Source organism: Eubalaena glacialis, chromosome 4 (genome assembly GCF_028564815.1).
Source record: "Eubalaena glacialis isolate mEubGla1 chromosome 4, mEubGla1.1.hap2.+ XY, whole genome shotgun sequence".
In the NCBI taxonomy this organism is placed as follows: Eukaryota; Metazoa; Chordata; class Mammalia; order Artiodactyla; family Balaenidae; genus Eubalaena; species Eubalaena glacialis.
The window spans coordinates 175,773,227-175,799,394 of NC_083719.1; the positions used below are offsets into that span (position 1 = coordinate 175,773,227).

The 26,168-nt window shown below is 50.5% G+C and overlaps 1 protein-coding gene across 2 annotated transcripts; it reads right to left on the minus strand.

Annotated features, from left to right (window-relative positions):
- Positions 1-3,727: 3,727 nt before the first annotated feature.
- Positions 3,728-25,709, minus strand: TPM4 (tropomyosin 4). 2 transcript variants are annotated; one of them, XM_061190307.1, is made up of 9 exons: positions 25,527-25,709; positions 20,408-20,533; positions 15,649-15,782; positions 12,950-13,067; positions 12,315-12,385; positions 11,301-11,376; positions 9,436-9,498; positions 9,280-9,349; positions 3,728-5,168 (listed from the first exon to the last, which is right to left on the minus strand). In XM_061190307.1, exons 1-9 carry the CDS (start codon positions 25,638-25,640, stop codon positions 5,086-5,088), a joined length of 855 nt encoding a protein of 284 aa, XP_061046290.1. In that variant the 5' UTR covers positions 25,641-25,709; the 3' UTR covers positions 3,728-5,085. The 2 variants fall into 2 exon arrangements, with proteins under 2 accessions (XP_061046290.1, XP_061046291.1); XM_061190308.1 differs by lacking the exons at positions 20,408-20,533; positions 25,527-25,709 and adding an exon at positions 19,867-20,158.
- Positions 25,710-26,168: the final 459 nt, after the last annotated feature.

The window sequence follows — 26,168 nt, forward strand, 5'->3', positions numbered from 1 at the left end:
CTCCGCGCGCCCTCAACCCGGGGGCGTGGTCTGGGGCGCGTACGCACGCGCGCCGGGAAGACCGTTGGGCGCCAGCAGAGGGCGCACGCGCGTGGGGGTCTGTGGCTCCCGCCCTTCAAGGCCCGCGCAGCCTCAGTTGGTACCGGGACGAGCGCGGGAAGGCGGCGTGGCTGTGTTGGTACTGTCTAGAGGTCTCCGCGTCCGGCCAGGGGGAACCAAAGAGAAAAGGAGAATACGGGCGCCGTCATAGTCGAAGCGAGGTCCCCTCGAGACGTGCTGCGGGACCTCGGCGCTGGCCAGGGGACCTACTTAGAGATAGCCAGGCCCCAGCCACCAAGCTGTGTACTGAGGCCCGCAGGACTCCCCTGGATGGGCCCTCGAACCTATTTAGAGGTTGTCCGGGTCTTACCCCGGAGCCTCGTCCGCCTCGGCCCTTTGAGGCGCGCCCCGGGGGCCTCGGAACCTGCCGAGGGAGTTAGCACTGAGAATTATAGGGAATACTTACGAGCGTTGGTTCTGTGCCTGCCAGTGTTGTTAGCACTTATAAAAAATACATGAAATACTTTATCCCCACCCCGACCCACTGAGGTCGGTATTATTGTCCTCCCCCGCTCCCCCCGTTTTATGGTGAGAAAACCGAGGCCAAATAGGTTAAGTGACTTTCCCAGGCTATTAACCAGGTAAGTTGGTTTTTGAACTCAAAGTGACCAGCTTCAGAGGCTGAGGTCTTGATCATGATGGTTTCCTGCATCGTAGAGACGGGCCACACACCACCAGCGTGGCGTCACCGCTATGTGTCACTCTGGAGTCAGTCCTGGAGACTTGCCCAACGATCTTACAAAAGATGGCCCCTGCCTCTCCTCCCTCCAACTGCAGCGCATTCTTCTGCTTATTTGGCTCTGGTTAGGAAAAGCTTCAACCAGAGCCATAGACCACTTGGTTGGCTTCAGCCTCTGTGGCATTTGATACTCTTGACCACCTTCTCTGGCAGTTCTCCTTTTCTTGGTACACTTCCCTTTTTTTTAGAAATTAATTAATTAATTTTATTTATTTTTGGCTGTGTTGGGTCTTCGTTTCTGTGCGAGGGCTTTCTCTAGTTGCGGCAAGCAGGGGCCACTCCTCATCGCGGTGCGCGGGCCTCTCACTATCGCGGCCTCTCTTGTTGCGGAGCACAGGCTCCAGATGCGCAGGCTCAGTAGTTGTGGCTCACGGGCCCAGTTGCTCTGCGGCATGTAGGATCTTCCCAGACCAGGGCTCGAACCCGTGTGCCCTGCATTGGCAGGCAGACTCTCAACCACTGCGCCACCAGGGAAGCCCGGTACCCTTCCCATTTTATTTGCCTGTTTCTTTTATTACCTATACTTCCCTTTCTCTGGGTGCTGCTTCTCAGATTCCATTGCAGTCTTTTGGGGGGGGTTTGCTTGGTGTTCCTCATGGTTCTTTCTATGTCTGTTCTTGCTTCCGGGGTGATCGTATTCACTTCTTGGCTCCTACTGTCTCCATGCTGGTGATTCTCAGTTCTTAGAGAACCCATAGCCCAGCCATCCCTCCATGTCCCAACTACTTCCTGGGCATCTACCTTTGGATCTGTCAAAGATGCTTCAAACTCATCATGTCCACAACTGAACTTGTCATCTTGTACTCACACTAGCTTGTCTTGAATTACTTTTCTGAGTGAGACCTAAGCCACCATACTTTTCTTTCATCCCTCACAGCCTGGTTTTTAAGGATGTTCTAAATACCTCTTAAACCTTGCTTTTCTATTTTTTAAAAAATTAATTAATTTTATTTTTGGCTGTATTGGGTCTTTGTTGCTGCGTGGGCCTTCTCTAGTTGCAGCGAGCAGGGGCTACTCTTCCTTGAGGTGCATGGGCTTCTCATTGTGGTGGCTTCTCTTGTTGTGGAGCATGGGCTCTAGGCACGCGGGCTTCAGTAGTTGTGGCATGCGGGCTCAGTAGTTGTGACTTGTGGGCTCTAGAGCGCAGGCTCAGTAGTGGCACGTGGGCTCAGTAGGTGTGGCACACGGGCTTAGTTGGTCTGTGGCATGTGAGATCTTCCCGGACCAGGGGTCAAACCCGTGTCCCCTGCCTTGGCAGGCGGATTCTTAAGCACTGCACCCCCGGGGAAGTCCCTTGCTCTTCTATTTCTTTTGCCTGTCGGATCATCACATCTCTCCACTGCTCTCCCTGATCGTTCTCTAATCCAGATTCCACCCTGCAGTGAGCTTAGTCTAAAACATTTATCCAATATCCATCCATGGTCTATTGGCAGGATATATTCCTCACAATCTGGTCCTAACCTCACCTTTTGTCCCACCCACCCTTCATGGGATTGGGAACTCCCCAAGAGCTGAGACATGTCAGTTTAACAAACGTTAAATACTTATAATAGGTGCTGAGGCACCAGGATGACTAAAACAGTATACTGACATTAGATTACAGCCCAAGGGGGTGGGGAGGAGGGAGAGGAGGAACTTCAATCTAGCAGTGGTAGGGCACTTAGAGGAGGGCATTATACTTTATTCATCGACATTCCCTGCCTCTCCCACCTAAACAAGCTCACAGTGTCAGCTAAATGTTGAATTAAAATGAAGGAAATGTTTTTAATTGTACTTGGTAACAAAAAAATTGTTTGCATACTGCATTCATGTCTTAAAGGCTTTCATTTCTTTTTGATTCCTTAACCCCCTTCCCCAAAATCAGATCTTAAGGCAGATCTCAAAGCAATTCAGGTAGTGAAACTGCAGTCACCTTTGACACTTTCTTCTTTAAGTTCCTGCCATCCAGTAAGCCAAGTCTAAAGATTACTTTCCTTCAGATCACTTCTTCTTATTCCAATCGGGCAAGCACTGTCCTGGATTAACTGAAATACCTTTCTAACTGATCTTCCTGCCTCTAGTCTACCCCCACTCTAGTCCTTCCTGGCAATGAATGCTAAGTGGATTTTCCTAATTTATTTCTTTTATTTTTTTATTTATTTTAAAATTTATTTATTTATTTTTGGCTGTGTTGGGTCTTCGTTTCTGTGCGAGGGCTTTCTCTAGTTGCGGCAAGCGGGGGCCACTCTTCATCGCGGTGCGTGGGCCTCTCACTGTCGCGGCCTCTCTTGTTGCGGGGCATAGGCTCCAGACGCGCAGGCTCAGTAGTTGTGGCTCACGGGCCTAGTTGCTCTGCGGCATGTAGGATCTTCCCAGACCTGGGCTCGAACCCGTGTCCCCTGCATTGGCAGGCAGATTCTCAACCACTGCGCCACCAGGGAAGCCCTCTTTTATTTATTGATTATTGATCAGTGGCTCTCCACTCCGGACCAAATTAAGTTCAGGCTCTCATCAATGTGGACCCCGCCTACCTTCCAGCTTTCCTACTTCTTTCCTTTATATATGTCACACAGAGAAAACCTTATCCAGGCAGGCCTTATGCTTTCCTGACTCAAGTGATAGGGACCATCTTTCCTGCTCCTATCTTGTCTATTAAAATCTTTCACATTCTTTTAGTCTGGCTCAGGCAGGATTGGGAATAACAAAGGACAGGAGCTTTGAGTTACTAAGGCAAAGAGCTCTCACCTGTAATATAGAGATCATAATCCTTATATCAGGTAGTCATGGTAGACAGCAAATAAATAACATTTGCTGAGTTCTTGGTACAGTTATCTTTCCTTTCTATCCCATTTACATTTGTCAAACCATAATGCTGTGTTATGTCCCCACACACTCTAAAATTCACACAAATTGTAGTTTATGTAAAAATTTATTTGACCAAAATGTAGAAAAAGTGATACTATTACATATGATACAGTTGCAAGAATCTAAATGAAAAGTGTGGGTTTTATTCAGTTGCACAGTTTGCTAGTGTATCTCCTGGGTAGTGTGATGCTTAATAAATAGGAGTGAGGGGCAGAGGATTTGGATAAACTAGAAGCAGGGTAATTTTTAGTCAGAATTGTAAACTTGAGTTGGCTCCCACACTGCTGGGGAACGTGGAATGTTTCAGCTCTGAGATGTTAACTGAGAAAGCAGAAATCTAACAAAGACAAAATGTGCAGCCCTGTCTACAAAGTACTCCATATCCAGTTTAATCAGGAGTTTCTTGGTCTTTGATTAACTTTGTCCTGAAGAAGGAATTAAAATTCCAGATAAGTAAATCTCCAATTTGCCAGTCCCTGGAGTATAGAGGAGATGAAGTTGGGCCGATCACCTTTTCATCTTTACTTTGCTGTCAGAGAGGGCCATTCTGCCCAATATTTGTTTATAGAAAAACAGTCTTACTCAACTATTGATGCTAGCAGTGTTTTTGATACCGCTTCTCTGAATAGGACTGCATTCTACAACATTCATTCCTGCTGAGTGGATGGCCTCATATCGGAGCAGATAAGCTTGGGTCATTATTGGAATAAGACATCAGCTCCTCAGAGAACAACTTTAGAGTGAAAGAAGCATATAGAAGAGCATATCAAGGATCTATTCCGAAAACATCTGGGTAATTATTATGGCTCTTTTCCAAGCATTCTCATGCTGACTGCTCAGAGGATGTTTGTCCTGCACGGTGGAGTGTGGAAAAGAGCCAGGATGATTAGGTTAACCTCTCTGGTTTATGACTTCCCATAGTAATCCCACCCCCACCCCCCTTTTTTGCTCTGGATGGAAAATCCCCACCCATTTTAATGTGACGGTCCCTGGCCTCCTATAGTGTGACCGATGGTGGATATTCTTCAACCTTTTAAAATTGACCCATGACTAGATATCGGAATCTGTGTTTTGAAAGTGTGAGGTTGTCTATTCTCCCAGGAACCAAATGCCCTCAGTCTTAAAAGAGTATGCTCAATATGAAATACCCTGCCTACCTTAGGAATAAATGCAATTTAAGGATAAAAATAGAGCTGAAAAAGCTGGTGCCATTTGGAAAAAGGAAGGAATAGATTTAACTGGTGCTCAAAGCTTCTCTGATACAAAATATTTGGTCATGTGTTCATAATTTGCTTGACATTTCCAGCAAAGCGAAGAGGCAATAACAAAAGAAACTTCTTACAAGAGAAGAGAAAGACACGGAGCTCTGGAGTTTCTTTTGGAACAAGACTCTTCTGTTTTGGTTATATACAGTTTAGTTCGTTTAGTGTCTGATCCAGTGTCTGATGTAAGCCCACATTCTCTTCTTTGGCCTGGGCAAGCTTTTCTGGTGAGAATTAAGAATGAGGGAAAAATAAATTAATAAGCATCTTTGTTAAAGGTAAAAAAAAAAAAAAAGGTTTCTAAAGTCCACATTGCCAGAGTGAAAGAGCAGAGAAAGTACTCTGCATTTTAATTATAGCAGAACACCAGGGACTAGTAGACACTAAATGCCAAGTTTGGGAGCCGGATAGGGTTGCAAAATAAAATACAGGTGCTCAGTTAAATTTGAAGTTCAGGTAAACAACGAATAAATTTTTTAACACAAGTGTATCCCAAATTTTGCTTGAGATATACTTATGCTAAAAATTTATTCATTGCCTATCTGATATTCAAATTTAACTGGGTGTCCTATATTTTAATATGATAAATCTGGCAATCTTAGAGTCAGAACACCTGGATTTAAGCCCCAGTTGGGCCAATGAAGTAAGCCATTTAACCTTTCTAGGTTTCAGTTTCCCCATCTATCAAATGGGGATAATAATACCATTGTGTGGCATGGGGGTTATTATGAGGAATAAATGAGAAATGCTTCAGAACTTATGAAATGCTACACAGGTTTTAGTCTAAGATATGGATGACTTAATACATTTTCTCCCTAGTGCTGGTTAATTAATCCTTGAGCTTATGGTAGGGAAAGATAATCCTGTAACCCATCTTTCCTTTGGAGCTTCTGGGAATGGCTGTTTAAATTCCAGGCATAATTGTGTTATTGTTTCTATGTGTCCATAACAGTGTAGTCAAACTGCAGGTAAATGCAACATGATTGAAATTTAAGCCAGACTATAGGTACATTATTAAGTAATTGAGCTGATGAAACAAATAAAAAAAAAAACCCAACAAAACCCAAAAATCTAAGATGCCATCTAGGGCTGGGCATGACAGAGCATGAGAGAGAACTGGTTTGCAGTGAGTGATGGCTGATAAGGACTAGCCCAAGACTTATTAAAATACCAGAGGAAAGCAAAATGCCTCATAAAATGTGATATGATCAGCTTGGAAATTTTCAGAAAGAATAAAAATGACTGCAAAAGATGGCAGCCTTTCAACTAAAACTACTGAACCTTTCATTTGATGTGGCACTTTTAAAAAATCTAATCTAGTGACTATGATCTGGGAGGATTCTCTCAGAGGACAGTTACTTGGGCCTGTCCAGTCTGGATTAACAGAAGTAACTAAGGGCCTACTATGTGTGAACCAATTTCTCCATTACCTCATTTAATCCTCAGCAACTGAGCTATCACTTTTGTTTTTGCAAAAAAGCTAAGCAGCTTGTTCAGGGTTGCACAGCTAAAATGGTAGAGCTGGGATGTAAACCCAGGTTTCCCAACTCCAAATCCCGACCTCACTTCACACCTTGCCACTTGGATTCCCTGGCATCTACTTTGTCATTAGGTCTGAGACTAACTTTCCCCTAAAGTGTTAATTGCCCTTGAGAATGTGACAGGCCCCCACGCTGTCAACAGGTAGAAGTAGATCTCCACAGCCCTAATCGCTAAATGAAGTTCCACCTAGGTGCTTAGTTATGCAGAATGACTGGATAGACAGGGCTGCAGTGATTTCAAAGGGTGGAGGCTACATATGTCTGGAAAAATCCCAGGAACAGATATGCAGAGAGAGCAAACAAAGAACACCTACCCCTACACAGTTTAATCTTTCCAGGGGCATATGTATAGCAATATGTGAGGGGAGTGGTTTATGCAGAAGTTCAGGGTGGACAGCAGTTAGGAACAGAGAAAGGTTGGAGGTAGAAGGGCATGAGTAGTTTAGGGAAGATGTATTTTGGAGGACTGAATATAAAGAATTGTGACAGAGGTTCCCACCTAAATAAAAAATTACTGGATGAGGAATAACAAGCTATAGTGACCAAAAATTAATGATCTAACTGGTGCTTTTCATGCCATTTTCAGGTTCAGGGGGCAGCCTGGAAGACGGCTTGGACATCAAAATGTCAGTGTTTCTGGGACAATTTAAGGTGGTGGCAGCAGTGGGGTGCAGGGGAGAACCAGACAGACTATTTAAAATTTGGATTCTCTTGGGAAAACTGATGAGCTTTTGGTCACCATAGGTGTGACCTTTTAACACCCACACGCAAACTTTATGAGCTCTCACTAAACCAAGGTTCCTGGTTCTAGTTAACTCAAGTATGAGGGGAGATAGATGTTAGCATCTCAGGCAACTTCGTTTGGAACTCAGGAAAGAGTCACCTCACTTCCTTTGTTTGGCATTCCAGCAGCCCTGTTCCATTCCCTGTTAATGGGATGCCCTTTAATCCCTTGTATAGTTGTTTTCTAAGGGCAGGGTATAGAGGTGAGCTTCACTGGTGAACTTCCTCCCAGGACTGGGAGCTGGAGAGGTGTTCCGTGAACAGTGAAGACATAGGGAACCCCAGGCACCACTGTCCGAGTACATCACAGAGAAAACATGAGAAAAGGAGGACTAAGGAGACCAAAATGCCATTGCCGCTATTTGAATCCACAGATGAAGCCCCATCCAAAGGTAGCCTCTTTTTAGCGATAAGCCTGCTGGTGTTTGCAAGTTCTGCCGACTCTGTTAAGCTGCTCAAGAGGTTGGATGAGTCTCCATTCAACATAATTTCTATTTAAGGAAAAACTGCTATTGGCATGCAGATACAGTTAGCTAATACATTTGAGAGCTCAGGCCAAGTTGGCTTTTGTTTTTACATTGTCAGAAAAGAATCATGTGGGCATAATTTTCTTTTTGAAACGAGCTCTTCATTTGAACCACTCACTTTTGGTTGCAGTCATGGTCAAGGGCCTCATAGCTACGGCTCAAAAGCGGCAAGTGGAGAAAATGAAAATGAGAGGGCATGAAGGTGAGGACTGCCTGTCTTTATTTCGGTCACAGTCACAGACACAGCAGAAGAAGGCTTGAAAGGTCAAACCAGGAGGCAGGAAACTGGAGCTTCTAGCTTCTAGAAGCCCACAGGGGTATAGGCACCACAGTGAGAAGGCAGACTTCAGTATTGCTAGGACAGAGGGCAGCACCCCAGCCGCCTCTTAGAGAGAGGTCATGTCATCGAGAGCATGGTCCAGCTCCTCGCTGATAGCTTTGTACTTGAGCTTCTGAGCATATAGCTCATCTAGAGGGCGGAGGTCCCCAGGGAGAGAGTTCAGAAGAAGAGGTACAGGGTACAGAACGCGAGGGTCGGAATGGAGTGCCACACATGAGCAATGAGAGGAAGAAAAAAAAAAGTGAGAAAACAAAGCATGAACTAGGAGAAAGTTGTGTCCTGTGTAACACAAAAGAGAAAACAAAAGATCTATGGAGTGATTTCTAAGTGGTGTGAAGTTCTGCAGGGGGTTAGCCATAATGAACCTTTAAAAAGAGTGGTGACTACAAATGGCTAGAGCTTCTCCCCACCAGTCTCCCACCCCAGGTTATTTCTGACTTTCAATGATGTCATCCAGTCCAAAGGCTATACTTTGGAATGGGGCATTTTCCCTTATATGGAAACCTCACTTCCTAAATCAAACACTGGGACACATGGTATGAGGAGTGAGTTCTGTACCCTTTCTGGGTGGGACAGGCAGTTTGGGAGATTTCGTTTGAACCCCAAGATTCTGGAATTTCTGGGTTATTTCATGAAGAACGTGGGACAATTTTTTTTAAAGATGGAACTCTTCAAGAAATTCTGGGATATGTGGGCACCAGACTCACAGACTGGAGTCTTAATTCAGGTCTCCGCGGTCTCTAAATTTCCATTTTCTCATACTGTGATAAGCTTTGCACTCTCTGGGAGAGAGCTTCTGTAAAAATGCAAGGCATTTAAAAAATGCAAGGCGTGTCAGAAATGAGCAAATTAAAGGAAATTCTAAAGACTTGAAAAGAATCAGCCATATTTGGGTCTCTATACTCACATGTGGAGCTAATTAAGCAGAAATATGTTAGTTCTTGAAAAATGGCGACCCTAGTCTGAATTTGATTTGCACCGTTCCATTCCAGGGCTCCAGACTTCCACATGTGACATCACTCTGCACTTTGCTATCCTAAAGTGGACAAAGCCCAAATCAGCCTTTCCAGATTCCCTCCAACTGTCTGGGGACGTGTCGTGTAGAGGGAGGCAGAGCAAACATAATTATATGGTAATTTCATACCTTCCAGGTCATCAATTGTCTTTTCCAGTTTTGCAACTGTTCTCTCTGCAAATTCGGCACGGGTCTCAGCCTAGGGCAGAAGAAAGGAGTCACTATGACTGCTTTAAGACCAGCCGCAGGAGAAACCTGAACTAGTTGGGTGGAAATCACACGTACCTCTTTCAGTTTGTCAGACAGAAGTTTAATTTCTTCTTCATATTTATCCTCCTTTTCAGAATACTGTGGGAGAGACCAAAACACTGCTTTTAAAAAAGGAAGGGAAAAAAGCACAGAAGAATGCATGTTCCCTCTTCCTCGGAGAAAAGTGTGTGCTTGAAGCTATGAACCTGCCTAAGAAGTGGAGACAGGCACCTTCCCAGGCAGAAGAAATGTGTGCAAAACTCAGAGAATCTGGGGGAGATCCCTCTGGAATGGTATTGATCTCAAGACCTGAGCTGATAACTCAGGATACACATGTGATGAAGATGGTGCAGATGACTGAATGGAAATAGGCTACTCAAGGCCCTCCACAGCAGCTGGCCTAACTTATGTTTCCAACCCCACTTCCCACCAGCTTCCCCAAGGTGCTGGCCACTTCCTAACCCTATTCTGAGTATTCTCTGGTCTCCAGCCCTTGACTACGACTGGGCCCCCCAGCATGGAATGTTCCATTCCTCATTACTATCTGTCAGAAGTTATGTTTGTCTTTCAGGGCTCGTCTCAGATGAATAGTAGCGAACCTTCATTAACTGCCTGCTATGTTGCTAGATATCATCAATCCCAATTTACAGAAGAGTAAAGAGTAACAGAGAGGTTAGCTAATTTGTCTAGGGTCACATGGCTACGAAGTGACCAAGCCATGACTGGAACCTGACTCTGGAATTTGAGCTCCTGGCCAGCATCCCGCTCTACGGTCTTTTCTAACGTCACCTCCTCGTGACACCTTTCCCAACTTTGCGAAGTCCCTCTGTTGAAGCCCCACAGCACTTTGTTACTTTTTCAACCCCTCTACTCAGCTAGACTTCGAGATCTTCAAGAGCAGAAGCTGTACCATCACTGTAGCATCTCTCCCCGTGACCAGGGCAGCATCTGGCATACACATGTGGTCTGCATTTATTCACCAACTATCCTAGTATGAGATATACGCCAGGCACAACGCTAGGACTAATGACACAGCTCTAAACAAGACATAGTCCCTGTCCTTAAAACCTACAATCTAGCAAGGAAGGCATGCAATTAATTTTGATAAATGTGATCAACCATCATGATAGGAAAAGAAGTAGGTGGGGCTACACAGCTGAGAAACACCTAACCTAGATGAGCAATCAAGGAGGGCCTCTCATGCAGGGGCCTAAAGGATGAATAGGGGGTTGCCAAGCAGAGAGCAAAGGGAAGGCCACCCCAGGCTGAGTGGACAGCAGGTTCAAAGCATTGAAGGTGACCAACATGGAATGTTTGTGAAACTGAAGTTCAATGCAACTGGAGGGGAGTAGGAGGAGGGAGAATGGGGAAGAGATGAGGATGCAGAACTCAGCCGCAGGGGTTGGCGGGGGGTGGGGTGGTGGGAAGAAGGCCGTGGAAGAGCGTGTACGTTGCTCCTAATGCTCTCTCCTGTAATGACTGCTTTGGGTACTGTTTCAACTAAAAAAGCCCAATTCCACCTCTGATTGTCGCTCGACCTTCTAGAAAGTATTTCTGGAGGAACCCAGGGATTCAGTTGAGAGTGAGGCTCTGTAGGCTCTGTATTTATGTGATGATGCTCAGATCTCCCTAAGAGGAGCCTGACCAGGTCCCAATCTCATTCCATCTCCACCTTCCGGGAGGTAGAGATAAAAGATGGTGCTAAGACCCCATCTTAAAAGGGGGAAATCTAGCCACTGGACACCTCTCTCTGTAGGGGAAAAACCTGGCTGCTGGGCACCAAAGCTACTGTTAGCAAATACAGGTCAGATCCCTGATATGCTAGCACGCTCCTGCGTACGTTGGGGGAAGAAAAGAAGAAAGTCCGGCAAATCACCCTCCAGCTCAAGCCAACCACCAACCTTTTCGGATGCAGCCTCTAGCGACTTCAGGTTGTTAGTGACATTCTTGAGTTCTTCTTCCAGGTCACCACATTTTCTGCCCAAAGACAAGGGATTTTTGTGTCTTATCTTACATCAGGCAATTCCCCTAAAAGAAGTTTTCAAAAGGAGGAATCGCACTTCCAGGGGCCCCCAGAAGGAATGCGGGGCCGGGGGGGGGGGAAATGTTAATGGCTTTTTCTGAGACACAGTGCTGTGTGTTTATCAAAACCCTATCATGCCAGGCAAAGGCGCGGCAGGCCGAGGAGTATTTGGAAGGTTTGTAAAGCACTCCTGGGCTCCTGCCAAGTCTGAGGCAACAGGGACTTGTGAAATCTATGATTGATGAGGCTGACTCCGGAAGGTGTTTAAGAATGAGATGGAGGCTGGGAGCAATCAGAGTTTACACCGGACACTCCAGGAAGCAAGCTTGGAGCGGATTTTCGAAACCAGATCTCTCTCAGCACAGCAGGAATGCTCCGGGGAGCTGGATTCCTCACCCAAGTCCGAGGGGGGAGGCTTTTTGGTTTTCTGGTGGGGAGGTTGTGGGGATTCTGGTCAAGCTTCTCACCTTTCCCCCCAGGAATGTGTCCCAATCAAACAATGACATCAAGAACAAGGCATTTAAACACCGACATGGCACCCTGCCCTGAGTGTTCCCTTAAGAAGGCACAGCCTCCTGAAGGATCCTCTCTGGGAAAATGGGACTTCTGGGTTTCTCTGCTACTGCCTGTCTCACTCATCTTTCCCAATACCTTTGTGGGAAGAGTCAACACATGGGCAGCACTGCCCAGGGCAGTAAGAACAAACAGTCGCCCATCATTCTTTGTCAGCCATGGAGGCAAAGAGGAGGCACTGAGCAATGAGTCTCAGATGCCTGTCCACTTGACCAGAGGCCCTGGCCGGTATCCATTCCCAACACAACCGACTCCCTCCCAGCTCCACCCCCGCCCCGGAGCTGAGCTGGGCGCCACTCAGCCTTGCTCTGCCACTCACAGTTCAGACACCTCGGCACGCTCCTCCGCCCTCTCCAGCTCGCCCTCCAGGATGACCAACTTACGAGCTACCTGCAGAGACAGGAAGGATCGACCAGGACTGACCCCTAAGAGCCACGTCTAGTTCGATGCCCTCCCCCGTGCAGACAGCAAGGCCACGCCCAGACCGTCTGCAACGTGGGGCTTTCTGCTGCACCGACCCAGACAGTCCCGGAGAAAATCTAAATTCTCTCCCTCAGGCCCCGGGAAGTGAAGGAAGAGATGGGACCATGAGGGCAGGCAGAAGGAGCAACTGAGCTTTCATGGTCTGAAGACCCACGACTGGGGACCACAATTCCCCATTTTAGCCTAACACCAAGCTGCAGGACAAAAAAGGGATCTGATCCCTTGGTTTCCCCATTAAGTCTAAGTCCCCACTTGTCTGAGTGTCACAGAATTTCCCAGGACTTTTGGCATCGTGGAAGATATGGTTTCCTAGCCAAGTGGCTGTCTTAGGAAAACAGATGTGGACACAGAAGGACAGCTGAGCTGACCAAGAACTTCCTTTAGGCGGCCCCAGGGTTCTCCCTATCACAGATCCATTTCCTCCCCACTTCCTGCTGCTGCCATCTACCAGCCCCACTCACCCCCACTCACCTCCTCGTATTTGCGGTCAGCCTCCTCAGCAATGTGCTTGGCCTCTTTGAGCTGCATCTCCTGAATCTCCATCTTCTCCTCATCTTTCATTGCCCGGTTTTCTATCACCTTCATTCCTCTGCAAGGAGCAAACCTCGTCATTACTTCCATACATTACCGCCTCATCACACACCTCCATGCATCTGCTCATCTGAACACTTCTCTGACATCTACCAAGAACCATACTCCAAACAGGAAATTGTACAGCTGCTCACATTCACTTCATCTTTGCCAAATGCCAGGCACTAAGTGCCTCAAACTTCACAACCCCCGCCCCCAAAGTAGGTACATTATCCCCATTTCATAGAGGAAGAAACAGGCATAGAGAGGCTCAGTTAAGCAAGTAACTTGCTTAAGGTTACACAGCCAGTAAGTGGCAGAGCTGGGATTCAAACTCTGGTGATGTGGCTCCAGAGTCCATGCTCCCATCCTATAGAGTCTCTCACTAACTAGTAACATGGGGGACTTGTACGCCAGCAGTTACCACGATGTGATCGGAGGTCTGGGCCCAGCTTGGCTGTTGGAATGATGAATTCTGCTGCAGCGAAGGGGTGTGTGTGTGTGTGTGTGTGTGTGTGTGTGTGTGTGTGTGAGACGAGGCACTTTCCAGAAGAGAGTCCACAAATGAACAAGAAGGAGAAAGGTATTCTTCAGTGAGACAGAGCTGTACAAGAAAGCCCCAGAGGAATGAAAGAATATGGCAGGGAGGTCAGGGTGGCTGGACCATAGGCTGCTTGAGTGACACACTAAGTGTTTTATGCCAAGGGGACGTGGAACCACAGGGAGCATTTCAAAAGCAGGAGTGAGTGGAAACCAGAATGATGGATGGACTGCAGTGGGAAGACCAGGTAAGAGGCAGGTACCCACAGAGTGATGGGTGAGGAAGGCCTGAACTGAAGTGGATACTGAACTGAAATCCACTTTGGAAAGGACAGCGTCCTGGGAACGGCTGGAAGTCTCCTACAACTTTTGACCATGAAATGGAGCTCACTCTAGCCTGCACTGCTTGGGGTGGACAAGGTAAGATCAGATACTTCCAAAGAAGAGGCCAGTGCAGGATAATGTATCGATGTGTGTCGTGCCTGCCCACAGCAGAGGACCATATACTTCTTTTTTTTTTTGAATTTTTGAATCATTTAATTTTTTTATACAGCAGGTTCTTATTGGTTATCCATTTAATACATATTAGTGTATATATGTCAATCCCAATCTCCCAATTCATCACACCACCCCCACCCCCACCATATACTTCTAATAAATACTTTCATTTGGACTATCACTACCATTCTCAGCTGACTATCAAAACACTCTCCATGCCTGTACCAATCCTCAAGATCATCAAGCTTGGAAAACCCTCTGCAGTAGTGGAGAGATCAAAGTGACTTGTCCAGGGCCACATAGTAAATGGCAGTGGCTTTTTGGAAGAACTTAAATCTAGATTCTCCATCTCCCAAGTATAAAATTCTTTCTACCTAAACAGCAGTCTCTAACAGGGGTGCCATCAAAGGCCTCTGGTAACGTGATACCAATAAGTGAGGGGCCTTCCCAGGCTCTCTTGGTTTGCCTTGGGGAGGTCACAGAAGTGAGACATCTGGCCAGGCTGGTCTGACTGTGAACAAGGGTAGCAGCTAATCTAGGCCCCAGGCACAGCCATGAGCAACTTGTGACTGGATCCTTCACACTTCCTTGTGACTGCCCTGAGCTGCCACCCTCTCCCTCTATTAAGTGGCTGAAGCAGGGACCTGTGCCCTGGGTAGGGCTATTCCACTGCACGGGAAGAAATTTCCCACTTGGGCAACTCGAAAAGTCAATCTCCAAGATTCCCCAGTTGGTTCTGCATCTCCAGTGTATGGTCACAACAGTACAATCGGGAATGAACCCTTGGGAGGAGTATATACCAGAAAACTATGGTGGATGGGTCCGGTGAGAATTCTGTTGTGATGTTGTGGCAGATACACGAGGACCAATGGGCCAGCCCACACCATGACCACACAAGGAACCCATTTACCACCACACAGAGACAGCTGCTTCTGTGAATTACACAATCTGCCCTCAGTCCTCCAGAGCCTGCGCCAAGGCGTGCCAGAGAACTTGCCCACTCCGGAGGACACAGTACCCTTCTGGAGGCAGCGTAGCTCTGTCAGTGGCAAATATATTAATGGGACTGGTTTGTGCATGTCCCTGACATACAGCTGTCCAGTAGCCCAAAGCCTGAAGCACTGCTAACGATCATCTATGTAGATGGCCCATTCCAAATTTTCATCCCCCGCCTTCTCACATCACCCTGGAAACTGATGTCTTGAGAACACTGATGATGAGATGCACAGGGACTTTCAGGGAGAATGTGAGAAGCACCGCTCTGCAAACTGATTGCCAATGACAGTTGCAGTTGCAATCTTATATGTGCCCATTTTTTGCCTTCTTCTGCCTGTTGTTAGTTTTCCTTTGGAACCACCACATCAAATGCCTCTACATACAGCATGATGGTTTACAAGGCGTTGCACCTACGTACAAACTATACGCATTTGTACGTATGTGCGCACGTGCATGTCTGTGTGATCTCATTTACTCTCACCCCAGCTCTGGGAGGTCCGCTCTACAACACGATCCCCGTTTTCCAGAAGCAAACGCTAATGCCACTGGGTTCAAAGCGTCCTTACCTCTCACTCTCATCTGCAGCCTTTTCTGCCTCCTCCAGCTTCTGCAGGGCTGTGGCCAGTCGTTCCTGAGCCCTGTCCAACTCCTCCTCAACGAGCTGGATGCGTCGATTGAGAGCTGCCACATCACCTTCAGCCTAGGGAGGTCAGAGGTGCAGCCAGGTTAAGAAGGAAACAGGTCAGCTAGCAGCAGGAGCCCTCCACTCACACAGTGCCCTTTCCCCCAGCTAACCCGCTTCCCCTGCCAAAGCCCACCCAGGAATCCAGGTGATAAGGAATTCACACTCTGTCTCATCTGGAGAATGTGAATTTTCCATATGATCTTTCCCCCAGATGTCAGCAAACATCCACCACAATAGGACAGTCTGTCAAGTCAATACAGGAGAGAGAGATAAGTAAGCGGTATGTTCCAAGAGGACGGTGCTGGCCTCTCCATGGTATTTCTAGAGAGCAAGGCCACCAGTGACCGGCTCACCCTGTCATATAAGGTCTGCTCCCAGCCACCTGAATGGCAAGACAAATGCAAGAATCTGGACGCCTCAGTTACATGTTGGCCATACAGTTGGGAGGCAGGCTGGGGGCAGCCCAGTTGGAACACCATCCTTAACCAAGCCTGGCTGAGAGATGTTGGGGCCAAAAGATACAAGAAAGGAAAGGAAAGAAAACTTGGTTACAGGCATGGGAGAGATGTCAGAATGTTGTTAGTGGCTTTTCAAGGTGTTTTCACCTACAAGGAAGGTAATATGGTGGCGTGCATAAAAGCAAGAACTCCAGGATCACAATGTGCTGGGTCAGAATCCCCGCTCTGCCAGTTTATAGCCATGTGGCATTGGGCAGGTCGTTTCACGGCTTGCTCTGAGCCTCCCTATCCCAGGGCCTGCTTGCCTCACACCTCTGTGGGGACTGTAAAGGAAGGGTATGGCATTGCATCTGGCATTTGGGAAGTCCCACAAAGTGCAGCTCTTACTGCCATGGTTTCACCTCATCTAATCCTCACATATCACCCATTTTACAGCTGGGGAAACTGAGAGATCCAGTGAGGTGAAGTAGTTTGGTTCAGTGTCACAGGGCTGGTAGGAAACGGCTTCTTGAGCCCCAGTCCAGGGTTCTTCCCTTGCCGAACCTGTGCTCTGAGTCCTGCGGGGGCTTCGAGGCCACACACTTAGGAATATTGAGAATTGGTAAAATGGAGCTCAACCGACGGGAGAAATATAAAGCTACCCTGGCTTCTTCATAACAAGATAAATAAAGAATCTCCGAATTGGGGAAGGCTGTAAAAATCAGTGGAGTAGGGCTTCCCTGGTGGCGCAGTAGATGAGAATCTGCCTGCCAATGCAGGGGACACGGGTTCGAGCCCTGGTCTGGGAAGATCCCACATGCCGCGGGGCAACTGGGCCCGTGAGCCACAATTACTGAGCCTGCGCGTCTGGAGCCTGTGCTCCGCAACAAGAGAGGCCGCGATAGTGAGAGGCCCGCGCACCGCGATGAAGAGTGGCCCCCGCTTGCCACAACTAGAGAAAGCCCTAGCACAGCAACGAAGACCCAACACAGCCATAAATAAATTAATTAATTAATTTAAAAAAAAAATCAGTGGAGTAATAGAATGAGGCCAGAGTTGCTGAAAAGCACAGAGTCAGGAAACTTTTCTTAGCTCCAGAGTCCTAGCAGCAGAGGCAGCAGAAGCTCCCACAGGTGTTTCTGATCGCAACTTCCTCTGAAACATCAGTTTGGAGAATCCATTTAAACCACTGATGAACCATTTTAAGAAATGTCACCCACTCCTTCCAACGAGTGGGTGCTTTGTATTCTTTTTAAATTATATGAATCTTAACTCCTTCAGCAACTGGGGCAGGAATTGACTTCCCCCCCCCGCCCCACGTTTTTTAGTACACTCACAAAATTGTGCAACCAACACCATTATCTAATTCCAAACGTTTTGTCACCCCAAAAAGAAACCTCATACCCATTAGTAGTCAAGGAACTGACGTTTTAGATCATGCAGAGGTGCTTGATTCATGAGTAGTCTTAAAAAAAAAAAAAAAGAGCGCCTCTTTACGTGGGGGATTCTGAATCCTGACAACCAAGCTTTTGGCACATTTTCAACTATCTGGAATCGAAACAGTTCTGAGATACATTCATATACGTACATACATACATACATATGTATTTTTGAAAAACTGCTAGTCACTGCTAGTCATTTTCGGTTCCACCCCTTCCTGCAATCAAAGCTTCTACATGCTACAAAGGATTTCCCTTATAAGGTAAAAGAGGCTTGCTAGATACATGTGGCAAAGGAACAGGAAGATGTCGGTTAATCACACAAAAATCTAAACGAAACCAGCTGTTGGGAGGCAGACCCAGAAGTCTGCCACACGCCGGCTCTTGGCTTTCTCTACAAGAGACTGAAAAAGTGGCCCCCCCCTTCCCCCCTGGGCTCAATTCCTTTTGCCCAGGAAACTTCTTAAGGCTTTTCCCCTTTTCGGATCAAGAGAAGCGTGCTTTGAAAAGTGAACTTTTTAAGAAGTTCGAAACTTTCCAAAAACATGTCTCCTCCCATACTGGACTGTCCCACTCCTAAGTCTTGGCTCACAGCTGAGGGCCATTTTTAAGCAGAAGTAATTGTCCTCCAGAGATGACTTGGGATGAGATCAGAGGGAGGGTTATGCAGGTTACGTGTGCGAAAGAGGCCAAACTGGCTACTGTTGGAGGCTTACACCAGGTTTCTGAGGCCTCTTCACGCCAGACCAGCCCTTACAGGATTAAACGCTTTGACTCTGGCCAGCGGGGAAACAGTCTGGGGGGCTCTTCCCCAGACCTGTCAGTACACATGGCAGTTCCATCTGGTTGGGCTCTTTTTCCACTTTTGGGGTTCCCACCCTGAGTCCCAGCACTCCAGCTTTCAGGGACCCTGGGCTTCCACCCTCTCCCCCAACTTTCTTTCCTCTGAGTCTTTGCACAGTCTCTTGTCCCAGAAAACTCTTATTTATTCTGTAAGACTGCTCAACCTCCATTTTGAAGCCTACCCCACTGGTTGTCTGCTTCTGTCATGCTCCCATAACAGAACGCAGACACACCCCGCCCGCAATGTTAATCAGCCTTATTTGTCTGACTCCCCTTGACCCCCCACTAGGCTGTGAGCTCCTCTAGGGGTAGAACGAGGGGAGAAAAAAGTCCAGGAATAGAGCTCGTACTATGTGCCAGTTGCCATGTAGGGAGGTTTTACTCCTGAGACCCTCCCAACTATCCTTGGGGTCAGCATTATTGTCATCCTTACTTTATAGATGGAGACACGCTCCTAGCAGTTAAGTACACCAAGTGGTATGAGATGGGATTGGAATACAGATCTCTCTCCAGCCCCACTGGTGGCCACCACCTGTCCCGTCCCAAGGGGCAATCAGGGGACGGAGAGAGGGCGGTGAGGCCCCCTCCTCATTCAGCGCCATTATCTGCCTCAAGCCCCGCAACTTGCAGCGGCCGCACACAAAACGATCTTGGGTCGGGGGCCCAGTGCTAACATTCCAAGGGTCTTCTAGGGGAAGGCGGGTTCCGTGGCCCGCGTTCCCGCAGGGACCAGCTGGGGAGGGAAAGGCCGGCGGCTCGGGACTGAACTTCCGCTCCCTGTCTGGAGCAGACACGTCGCCGCCGCGCCCCTGGGAACAGCTGGGAAAGTTCGGCAGGAATCGGGAAACCTCGGAAGAGGCGAGAAAGTGCGACGCCAGCTCCACTCCCGGTTTCGGCCTGTCCAACCCCAGACAATGGAAGCTCAACCTTTTCACTCTCACTTCCCGCTCCTAGGTGGAGTAGCAGCTCCCCGCCCTCCCCCGCCCGGACCCCGGCGCCAGCGGCGAGTCGGAAGGCAGCAGGGTGCCCCCTACCCCATCTCCCCACTCCAGGATCGCGTACACCCCCCTTCCGTCCCATCCCCCCATTTCCCGCTCGGCCGGCCCCGCCCGACCCGGATGCGGCGCCCCCTCCCCTGTCCCAGGCCAGGGAAGGAGCATGGCGATGGAGGAATGGGTCTCAGCAGAGGGTCCCAGGTTGCGGGTCCGCGATCGGGAGCGCCGGGGCCCGAGGGTGCAAAGGTGGGATAATGGGGGCGATAATGGGGGGGCGACAGCGGCGGGCGGGCAGGGAGCGCGGGAAGCGGGCGGCGCCGGGATAAGGGAAGAAAGGAGGGCGCGCCGGGGCCGGGGGTGCAGGAGCCGGCGCGCAGGCTCTCACTTTCTCTCGCCGCTCGCGCTCGCCGTCCAGCTCCCGCTGCAGGCCCTGCGCGCGGTCCTCCGCCTCATCCGCCTGCTGCTGCAGGGCCTGGATCTTGCGTTTCACCGCCTCCAGGGAGTTGAGGCCAGCCATGGCGCGGAGGCGCACGCAGCGGGCAGCGGGCGGCGGGCAGCGGCGGGCGCTTGTCTCGGCTCGGCTCTGGCGAGAGCTGCAGCAGCCGCACCCCGGCCCCAGAGCCTTTGCCTGCGCCAGGGCCGCCCCCGCCTCTCCCCGCCCCCGGCCCGGCCGCTGTCGGGGCGATGAGGTCACCCGGCCGGGCAGCCGACGTCAGCACCGCTGGGGGAGGGCCTGACGTCGGCACCGCTGGCCGCAGCTGCTGGAAAGTGCCCCCTTTCGGGACTTATTTGGAGAAAGCGCCGGGAGGCACCGCCTTCTCCTCTTCCTCTTCCTCCTCCTCCTCTTCCTCCAGCGCTTCCCGCCCGCCCGGCCCCGGGGCTCCTGTCCGGCCCTGCCGCGGGCGCCCCCATTACTGGGCACGTACGTCGGAGGCTTTCTTCTCCGTCAGCTCCAGCTTCTCCTGCGCGTCCTGCAGGTCCTCGGAGTATTTGTCCAGCTCATCCTCCGTCCCCTTCAGCTTCTTCTGGAGCTGCGTCAGCTCCTCCTCTACCTGGGGACAGATAGGGGGACACATCAGCCTGGGGGCCACGTCCCTGCGGCGCAGGGGCGTCCCCCGCATTCATAGGAGTCCAGGTTTCCTCATCTGTAAAACAGGGATAACAATGTCACGCACCACTCAATAAACGCACCACTCATACCTGTTAATACGACTTTCACATCCTTTCCTTATCCTGGGACCAGCTGTGCTTATCTTTTTTGGAGTCCCCCAATACTCTTGCAGAATGGATCACAGCTTTTGGGAAACAAGTCCCGACACGTTTCCTACAAACACGCGTTGAATTTTGCAGCCTGCTCAGGGGAGTCTCATACTCTGGGCCTGGACCATCCCCCTACCCTCAGCCTTCCCAACACTGGCAGCCAGAGGAGCTTCCTAAGTATGTTTACCCTCCCTCTGTCTAGAACCTGCCATGGTTCCCTATTGCCCAAGAGAGTGGGTCTCACAAAATACCCTGAAGGGTTGACAGGCTCAATCCCCACCCCCGCCCCCCACTCCTGGACTTTGGGGGCTTACTAGAAGAGAGCTACTCCTTAAAGATCACTTTCTTGGAAGACTCAGGTTAAATCTTTTAAATTCTTGCAATCTGGCTTGCGTTCGTTTTAATAAAAGTGTCCCCTGCATTCCCCACATTTTCAGTCCTCTTTTGTTTATCCCAAGAGTCTTGCCACCCTCCTGGCACCCCCAGTTTGAGAAGGTCAGGTCTATGGGGTACAAACCACAGACCCCTTCACCTCTCCATCACCCCCCACCACACCAGTCAAGGGTCAGCTCAGAAAGCTTTCTCTGTCACCCTCCCTCCCTCCCTCTGTGCGCCTCCCTCCCCTGCAGTAACTCTGGGCTGGGGCGGTCAGTCCAGATCAGGCTTTGATCTGACTTTATGTCTCAGGTGGTTTGACCCCTGGTCCTGTTCATGCTCCCAAGGTGGGCAAGCAGCCCCCATGGGCCCTGCATCCTCTTCCTGCTTCCTCCTCACAGCAGAAAGCCCAGAGAGGTGGAGTGACTTTCCCTGGATCACACAGAACAGGATTTGAACCCACATCTGAACAGGCCCTCATAACAGGCCTGCTTTTCTGCATCCCTCCCTGACTTGCTCATGTTCACTCCTGAGACAATGTGCAAAATGTGCCAGGTTCTGTGTGTGTGTGTGTGTGTGCATGCGTGCGTGTGTGCAAATTCTTAAAAGGGCTGCTATCCCAACCTCCCACGCAGCCTCTCATTTCCAGGGCTACTGAGTGTCCTACCGCTGAGCTGGGGAATGGAAAAGAGGGTGGGGGAATCAGAGGAGGAGGAGGGTGGCTGCAGCTCCGGCCTAAGACAGGGTCCACCAACCCTGACTTGACCTCTAGGCAAGGAGCCCGGAAGCCTGACTCCAAATCCCAGCTGTATGACCCCGTCCCCTTTTCTGGCCTCAGTCTCCTCATCTGCAAAATGGAAGCCTTGACGTGGTGGTCTCTGAGCGCCCTGGCAGCTGCTTTTGAACTTCCACTTTCACGGAGAAAATGAGCCAATTTCCTTAAAGACAGGTCAGCCTGACCCAGCGTCCACCTGACTTCCTTCCAGATCTGTGTGGTACAGCATTTCCTAGGTGCCAACTGTGTGCCAGGCACAATGCTCTTTTAACATGAAAAAGTGAGGGCAGGTTCTGCAGCATTGGGCTCATTTGGGTGTCAAGATTGTTTCTGACGACTTTTTCTGGCAATGTTTGGACAACAAGGAGTGGGGACTGTAATAAGGTAGGCAGAGGCCTATGAAGCAGTTAGAATGTGCCAGGCACATTACAAATACCGTCCCACTGAAGCCTCGTGTCACAGAAGGGTAAACTGAGTCCCTAAACAAGAAAGGGACCTGCCCAACGCCATACGGATAGGGCATTGGAACCCTTGTCAGACTGATTCCAAAACTGATTTGCTTGACTGGTAGGCTATACTGTGCCCACTGCCCATCACGCCCTCCTCCCACTGACCCTCCACACCCAGCCCCCTCCCCTGGGTGGCCTGCACTGCTGCCCTGGGCCCCCAGTCCCTGTCCCACCCTCTCGCCAAACCCTGACCCCTGAGGCAGGGGGTGTCCCTCCATGTTTGGCTCTGTCTCCCCCAGCCTGGGGCTCCTTGTGAGACAGGCCTGGGGCTGAGGTCACTCTGGGCTCCAGCATTATCCAGTATGGGACTGGGCCTGATGTTCACCACAGAACCCCAGGGGAAGTTTGCAGAATGAATCAATGACACAACTGCAAACCCCTCAGTGGTTGGAGCTGGGTCTGAAAAATAAATAAAATTGACACAGATCGGGTTCCTTTCCCTCTGTCTGAATTCCACACACAAAGTGTGTACGGGTGTGTGGTGCCTTGCCGGGGGGCTGAGCCTTGCACTGACTCTGCAAGGTCTCCCTCAAGTCGCTTCCTTCTTGGGCCCTCAGTTTCCCTGCCTGTAAAACTTTGGCTAGGAGGGTCAGGGGCTGCGTACCATAGTCCCTGCAAATGGGGCCTTTGGGCAGGGCTGAGGCAGGATGTGGGGTCAAAGGCCAGTTGGGGCGGATGTCACTGCCCTGGGAGGGGAGCGGGCAGGAAGTGGGCAGGCTGGGCCTCCTGGTCCCATTCCCATACTGGAGAGAGAGGGCTTGGAATTGGGACTTTGCTGCAGGTTCCCTGAGGGTCAGGCTGGCCTAGGACCCATGCTCTCTGGCCTCCTGAAGCACAAGGCAGTCCAGATAAGTTGAGTCTTTCACGATCTCCTGCCTTTGTCCCAGGCAGAACTGGCCATCTGCTCTATGGGGCTCAGGCTCCTGCTTTGGACCTCTGGAATCTTGGGTGCCCTGCCATCAGAAGGCATTGTTTGCCCCCATTTCTCAGATAAGAGCACTGAGGGCTCAGAGAGGGGCAGCAATGTGCCCTGAGTTACAGAGCTAGAAGATGATCTGGCCTGGATTTGAGCACAAGTCCACCCCAGTGGGCAGTTTTGTGGAAAAAAAAAAGAACAGAATGAAAATCCAGCTGGAGACCAGAGAACCTGTCCCTGCCTCCTTGGCCATGCAGCTGGCTGGATGCTTTGAGAAGCCTTCCCTTTTGAACTTGTGTGCGCCTTGGTAGAGTGTGCTTTATCAGTCACTCACACCTTAGTGCAAATTAGAGCCATAAAATTGCTTCTTTCTGAATTCCTAGCTAAGTCCCTCTTGGTAAGGGCTAAATGATGGATGGAAGCCGGCAGCTCAGGGCCGGCCCAGGATGGGTGTTTGTGTTTGCCAGGGAGGGAGGAGGAGAGTTTGTGGCAGGGAGAACTGGGGTGGGGCTGTCCTGTGCGGATGTGTCACAGGCGCCTAGGGCAGCCCCGGGACACTGGGGGATGGGGAGGCCCAAAGGGGAGGTAGGGCAGGGCAGGAAACAATCCAGTTTATTGAGTGCTTACACTCTGCCGGGTACCAGGCCAAGGGCTCCACCTGCCTAGTCACCCCTCGTCCTCCCATGGTGGTGGGGGAGGCGCCACTTTCACTTCCCCATTTCACACCTGTAGCCACCGAGGCACAGAGAGGTGAAGGTGTTTGCTCCAGGGTGCTCAGTGACTAAGCTATGAACAAGGCCAGCCTGAGCTCAGAGCCTGCACTGTTACCTGCTGAGCTGGGCTGACGCCTGGGATGGGCAGGGCTGGGCACTTGGTGGCACCGTCCTAAGCGCCTCCTGGGGCTTATTCGAGACCCTGATGCTCCTGAGGGCTTGGCAGTTGACCCCAAGGGTGCAGATGAGCCGTGTGGGGCAGGGCACTGCGGGAGGGCTCAGGACCCCCTTCCCTCCTCTCACTGGCGGCTCTGGCCACCCAGACACAGACAACTGACTTCTGCTCTGTCCCAAGCCACGACCTTGGGACTGCCCAGCCCAGGACACTTCCATTAGCTCTCTGATGTGTCCCGGTTGCCGGGGCCTCCTGGGAACCTTGTCCCCAAAGCTCTGGGTCCGGGGCCTCTGCCTTCCACAGGTACCCCCGCCTTCCCCTGCCAGGCTCACAGCAAGGGCTCCCCAGATGCATAGAGACACATTGAGATTCTCAGGTTCACCCTCAAATCTCTACCCACCCCAGCCCCCAGCCCCTCACTCAGCTGCTCCTGCAGTCGGTCACAGCCGGCCCCACCATGCACCCACACTTGGCCACTCTCCTCGGGCTGTCACGCACAGTCACACCTGAGTGTGCCCTGACACGGGCACCGGGTCACCCACACTCACACAGATACCCCAACAGGCACACACATACCCTGACACACACGCACACACGCCAGCCCAAACACACAGTCACCTTAACACACACACACACACACTCACCCTGACACCCGCACATTCCATTAATGTCATGTCAGCTTTTGCGCAAGCACACACACAGCTAGCCTCTCCCCCATACACCCAAACCCATGCTGATACCACCATCAACACACGCAGACTCACAAACATAGCCACACTCTTCCACACCCACTTTCCAACAATTGCACGCGCAGGCTTCCCTCTGCACACACATTCTCAGTCACCTTCACCCCTCCAGAGAGCTGAAACACACACGCAACACATGTGGACACACAAATGCTCAGACACACACAAATACCTTTCACACACACAGCATCCCCAAACCACCCCCTCTAGGATACCCCCCAACACTGATACCTTCACCCCAACACACATCCGCACACCCTCACATTTGCACACACACAACCAGCCCACACAAACACCGCTCTCTTTCTCACACGCTTTCTTAGTCTCTCTCTCATTCGCTTTGCTCCCACTGGCTTTGCTGGGAGTGGGTCCAGTTGGCCCCCTCTCTCCCAGCCCAGGGACCCCTCCAGGGAAGATGAGACATCACTCTTTCTCAGCCAGAGCATCACCCCATGTCTCTCCCCCAACCTCTGAGTACCAAGATTTCCCAGACCCCCACCGTCGGCCCCAGAATCTCGCCAGCTCAGAGAGGGTGCTGGGCTGCCCGGCGCAGCCCAGCAGAGGCACGTCCGTCACCTGCTTGCACTTCTCCTCAGCAGCTTTCTTATCCGACTCCGCCTGCTCGGCCCGGTCGATGGCGTTCTCCTTGTCCAGCTTCAGCATCTGCATCTTCTTCTTGATGGCCTCCATGGCTGGGCAGTGGGGGGCGTAGGCGCAGGAAGGGCTGCGGCTAGGGCTTTGGCTGCGGGATCGAGTGAGCGGCAAGGGCGGTGGAGAGGGCCTTATAGGCTCCCCGGGGTGCGCCGCCCTGCTGCGGGGCGAGTCTTGGAGGAGGCCCAAGCTCAGGCCGGCTGGGCCAGCCGCCACTTGCTTGCTTGCTCAGGAGGACTTGGCCAGCTCACCGGCCTCCCCACAGCCCTCGCCTTATTTGGGTCTAGGATTTTCTCAAAGGAAAAAAAAAAAAAAAAAAAAAAGGCCCGACCCGTTTCTGTTTTTAACCTGGTGACACAGGTCCTGCGTGGGCGAGCGGGTGCAGCACCGGCCCAGGAGGATGAGGGCGGCCTGCCGGCTGGTCTGTTTCCCCATCTGTGGTTGGGCGGGCTGAAGAGGGCTTGTGGGTGGGTGCAGAGTAGGGGTGTGGTGGGGTGAGGGGGCTCCTGTCCTCCCTTCTTCTCCCCTCTGGGTCCCTCCGGGTATTAGGGGGTTAGGACCCCATCC